Genomic DNA, 5,000 nt, shown 5'->3' on the forward strand with positions numbered 1-5,000 from the left:
CCGGGAGCTCCATGCCCTACTCTTTACGAAAAGTGTTTGGGTTCTTTTACGTCCCACTGGGTTGTGAACATTGAAGGGTTGTGAGACGGGGCCTACGGTTTATAGTCCTTATCCGAAAAGACTTGAAAGTCTTAACATTTGCGGATGTAATTACAAAGGCAGCACTTTCTCCTCAGTTATTTTAAGACCCTGAGTGTTGGTCCGGCCGGAGTCGAACTCACGACCTCCCGCATGGCAGCCCGATGCTCAACCAACTGAGCGATAACCGGAATACGTCAGCAACGCAGGCCAGAGGCAAACCAGTTAGCTAAGTGCAGCTGGGAAGTTGAACCAGGGACTACCAGGATCAAATTCAACGAGTGATCACAATAGGTCTTGAGCCCGGGATCCCCGGATCTCAAGGGAAGCGCCCTAACCACAGGGCCACACTGCCCGTAGAAATCACTTGGAACTTACCATTGGCAAAATGGGCTACGGAGGAATCTTCACTTTCAATAATAATGATGATGATGGAGATCGATTATAGTGATTTAGCCAAGCCTAAAAGCGGAACTCCCGCAGTTATTTATTCTTGCACTAAGTTTACCTGGCTTGCGCCTGCGATCCAATGGAAAACCCGGTACGTGATCAGCGGTCACGCCGATCTCTTAATGTGATCCACCTTCCCACACGCTTGCCGTTGGAGAACAGTTTTGCTGTTCCAAACCCAGCTTACCACATGTCTTGCATGTGAAGCTGCCCCTTAAAGAGGTTCCTAAAAACCTTTCCTGGTATGTTAGCTACGGCATGCTGATGAGGCCCAGCAAGGCCGGAACAGCTGTCCATGGGTAAAATGGTTGTGCGCATGCGTGATGTGTTGGCCACACCGGGTTGGTGTTAGCGTGTGTCACCTTGTCTTTTTTTCGTTCAGTTTTACTTAACAAAAAAACAGCTGACCTCGACAAGCTTTAAACTTCAGGCCGCGATGTGGTCACGTGATACTGGTCACATTGGCATACATGGAGGGGAAGACGGTCTTACGGTGGCCAAAACCAATTTTTCTCACACAGATGGCTTACCATATTTTCTTTCCCATGGTGCTCCGCACGCTGGCCTTCGGCACGCGGAAGCTCCGCAAATCGAGTCAAATTCCCAAAAAAACATTTTAATGCGTTTTTCTGTATACCGAGATGGCCACCCTGACGTCAGATGAGGAGATTTTGTTCTGATTCACCTTAGTCGCCTCTTGATTATATGCAAGGATTGGGAAGGATTACGTTTTTGCAAACGTTGGCCGTGTAGCACTTATATTTGAACAGACTTAACTGATTAAAGTGTAATGTGAAGTGCTAAGTACCTACCCCATATGAACCATGTGAGCGTTAGCCCTACTGATGGAAATGGGCCCACACAAGGACAGAAAAAAACTCTGACCAGGGTGGGAATTGCGGCCTGCTCCCGTCTGACCTTGTAGCTCAGTCGGTAGAGCAGCGGTGATCTAACCCGAAGGTCGTGGGTTCAATTCCCACCCTGGTCAGAGTTTTTCTCTGTCCTTGTGTGGTAACCCATTTTCATCAGTAGGGCTAATGCTCAAATGGTTCATATGGGGTAGATACTTAGCACTTCACATTACAGTTGAACGCGACTCTGTCTTACGGCGGGTGTAACCCTTTAAAGAACCCTGTGATATGCTTACAGTGCTAATAATTTGTTTGGATGACGTCATGCAAGAAAATTTAATGTTTAATAGTTCTGATATATAAGAATCCTTTCTGAAATTTCTTGAAGTCAGTCCACTTTTTTCTCTTTGCAGGGTGAAGGGAAAACTATGGGAACAATATATTGGCAGTAAGTCGACTTAAAAGTGATGCGAATTTTTACTCTAATGTGATGTGCCATAATGTTTTCTTCGGTTACAATTCTTCTTTTCAATTCTCCTTTCTATTCAAAAGAGGCATATGATCAATAATCTCCTTGATGTTATGCTTTAAAGTTGTTACACTGTCATGCAAGCTAATATCTGTCTGTCCCCTTTGAATCCAACTCTTCCATGCTGCACAGCCAAGTTGTCCAGGACTAACAGATCGCCCTTCTTCCATTTAAATCCAACTGCGCATGACCATTTGCTGGCCACAATGTGTTGCAATACCGCTGGCTCAATCGCGCTTCCGTCACCGTAATAGGTATTACTGGGTAGTTTGTTGTCCGGAATCCCATCAACCTTTGGCAGCAAGCGGTAATACGATGCGTTACATGTTATGACTTGATTAAACCAGGTCTTTTGGCCTGTTATTGGATGGTTAATACTAGCCGGTCTGTTTTGCCAGACGTATAAATCTCCAGAGGGATCCCATGTAATATTACTGCCTTGTTTCTTGGCTTGTGCTTCTACAGCCTGTAAAACACGAGCAGAGGCCTCTGTGATGTGGTATCAAGAATCAAGAGGTCATTTTCGAGTTGTGTTCACTCTCGGTTTCAAAGCGAGTTCAAATGTAAACTTAGAAAGACTTGGCGCTTTGACACTCTTTCTAAAAGAAGAAACTCGCTTGTCATTATCTCGAAACTTATTTAATTTCATTTAGCTTAGCTCTGGTCTACTTAAATCTCTAATGGTGGAGAAGACCGATTCGCTACAAGATATGGTCCTTGTTTTAATACCTACCTTAGTGGCTTCGGAAAGCAAAGAAAAATTATTTAGACGTTTTTGTTCGTGTTGTTTACCTCTCTGTTGTCTGTTTGATACACATGTTGCCAATTTAAGTATTCTCCATTGGACTTGTCGGGAAAGTATCTGACGTATCGCACTTGTTTCTCATCAAACTTTCGTACAACATCAGGATCCAAGTTGGCGAAAAGTTCGCTGTTTCTAACCAACGGTGTTTCACCTCCGCAGCCCTCACCGGGCTCTTGCACACAAAAAAAGAAAATCTGCAAAGAAAGAGCAACAGAGAAGCTTAAAAACTGAACAGACCCCTTTCAGTTAATTCCCAGTCTGGAGAACAAAACAATAAGATTGTTTTGCATTTGAAAGGTTTGTTTCTTACAGTGGACAGAACAACCATTGTTTTGTCCTCCAGATTGGGAATTACTGAAATGGGTCTATATGCATGGTTTTTTTTTATTTTTGCGACGCAAGCATGGGTAGTTTTTGTTCGCTTACTACGCGAATCCATTATTCAATGGATGGAGCATTGAATGAAATAATTCTTTAATTTGTCAATTAATAATCGCTTCCTCACTTTTTCGTTTGGTCGTTTATTCGTCTTTTCGTTGGGCAGTCGGTCTGCATATCCGTTGATCTTTTCGTCCTTTGTCCGCATTGCTATCCTTTCGTTCCGTAAATCCATCTTTCCGAACGTTTGTCATCTTCTTATGAGTTCATTAGTACGTTTGTGGGTCGATCTTAGTCTACGTGAGGTCTTTTGTGTTTTTCAGCTGATCCGTTTCTATGTCTCCTCCGTTTAATTACTTTTTAAATTCCTTTTTGCTGCCCGTACTACCTTTGCCTCTTCCGCTCGTGCGTCAGACCGTCCATCTGTTGCTTGCCGCTTGATCAGTCTCTTCAGTTCATTTGTTTGTTTGCGGCTGCGAACCCCGTTCTTACGTCAGTTGAATCTTCCATATCTACTCTGGGGCGAATCCAGGATTTCGTCAATGGGGGTTCGGAAAATTGGGCAGACTACTCTACGGGGTCTGGGTGCATATTACGCTGGAGATTTAAAAGGTAAACGTTGGAAATGTAGAATCATCGAGGTCATCATTCTAGGGTAATGTCTTTGAAAGTATTACTTTGCAATTTTAAACAAGGACTATTCTTTGGTAGGCGATGTTTGTCCTTTTATTTTTTTGTCGTAAACCACGCGTGTATAACTGTTTTTTTAATTTACAGGGGGTTCGAGCGAACCATCCATCGTCCCTCCAGCATTCGCCCCAGCTACTTTATTTTGAATCATTTAGTAAGTTACTGTCTCTCTGTAAATCGTTAACCTGTCTCAGGCAGACATCGCAAGCTGGCCTTGAGTGTTGTCGAGAGTTCACTGTCGTGAAAACGACATCGATTACTGTACCATTCTTACCTTCGATGGATATGCGTCTGTATACGATAATTCGTTGTGAGGTGCTATTGATATCTGACTCGGATCATCATTAGCAGTGTAGATCTCTGCATCCTTATCAACTTTATTGCGGTAGTTTGCCCCACCTTTAAACTCCAATCGTTGCCATGGAACCGCCTTGGCAATGGTCGAAAAATCCTGAGCAGTTTGGGCTGGCAGATTGCGGAATAATATAGCAGGGTTATCTGTGAGGTTTTCTTCAACATATTCCATACACTTCGCGACCAGTTCTGCCAGAGAGGCCTGGCACGGGTTATGAACAAAGACCGCATTTGGCAATGACTCTCTTGGCTCTGCAAGGTATTCTGGGAAGCCTTCGCCTCTTGAACCCACCATAAAAGGTCTGTCTCTAAGCCTCGACTTCAACTTAGGCGTTAGCTCTTTTATAGGCAGAGGCTTGAAGTTGACTCTTTGGATGCTTGCTTGTGTTGACGATAGGCAAATGTAACCTGCTGTGCCAAAACGTGTTTTTCGGGAGGCATCGGAAGGGAATGTAGCAATTCTGGGGATTGTAATCCGAAGCAGACGCAATTGACAAACTCTCATGGCCTTTCTGTTGAGACAAGTGATAGGTGTACAAGCTCGTGCACCAGTAAATTCCAGCTACGTTTATGTCTCCTGTGTGATTGCGGGACGTTTGTTGTCGATAATTCGCGGGAGTGGGTCATTAAAAGAAAATAGAGCGGCTTCCCCGAGCTATAGACACCCTTATTGTTTTGGACTTAAAATCTTGGGAGCAGGGGTGGCGCAGGGGTGAGAGCTTTCGCTTCCCACAATGCAGTGTAGCCCGGGATCATTTCAGTCGTCATATGTGGGTTGAGTTTGTTGGTTCTCTTCTCTGCTCCGAGAGGTTTTTCTCCGGGTACTCCGGTTTTCCCCTCTTCACAAAAACCAATATTTGATTTG

The 5,000-nt window shown here is 44.2% G+C and overlaps 2 protein-coding genes across 4 annotated transcripts in view; one reads left to right on the plus strand and one right to left on the minus strand.

Annotated features, from left to right (window-relative positions):
• LOC138017875 (beta-mannosidase-like) overlaps positions 1–5,000 on the plus strand; it is a 39,177-nt gene that overhangs the window by 24,298 nt on the left and 9,879 nt on the right. For both annotated transcript variants that reach the window (XM_068864865.1, XM_068864864.1), the window contains exon 16: positions 1,793–1,827. In XM_068864865.1, coding sequence (XP_068720966.1) covers positions 1,793–1,827 — 35 coding nt within the window. The remainder of the gene's footprint in view (positions 1–1,792; positions 1,828–5,000) is intronic.
• LOC138017879 (dapdiamide synthesis protein DdaC-like) overlaps positions 1,838–5,000 on the minus strand; it is a 5,709-nt gene continuing 2,546 nt past the window's right edge. Inside the window, exons 2-4 of one of the 2 annotated variants that reach the window (XM_068864868.1) lie at positions 4,056–4,647; positions 2,701–2,907; positions 1,838–2,374 (exon numbers count right to left, since the gene is read on the minus strand). In XM_068864868.1, the coding sequence (XP_068720969.1) occupies positions 1,976–2,374; positions 2,701–2,907; positions 4,056–4,640 (1,191 nt within the window). In that variant the 5' untranslated portion in view covers positions 4,641–4,647 and the 3' untranslated portion in view covers positions 1,838–1,975. Of the gene's footprint in view, positions 2,375–2,700; positions 2,908–4,055; positions 4,762–5,000 lie in introns of those variants that run through there. The other variant, XM_068864869.1, reaches the window with a different exon arrangement.

The sequence above is a fragment of the Montipora capricornis genome, chromosome 9 (genome assembly GCF_036669925.1).
Source record: "Montipora capricornis isolate CH-2021 chromosome 9, ASM3666992v2, whole genome shotgun sequence".
Lineage (NCBI taxonomy): Eukaryota > Metazoa > Cnidaria > Anthozoa > Scleractinia > Acroporidae > Montipora > Montipora capricornis.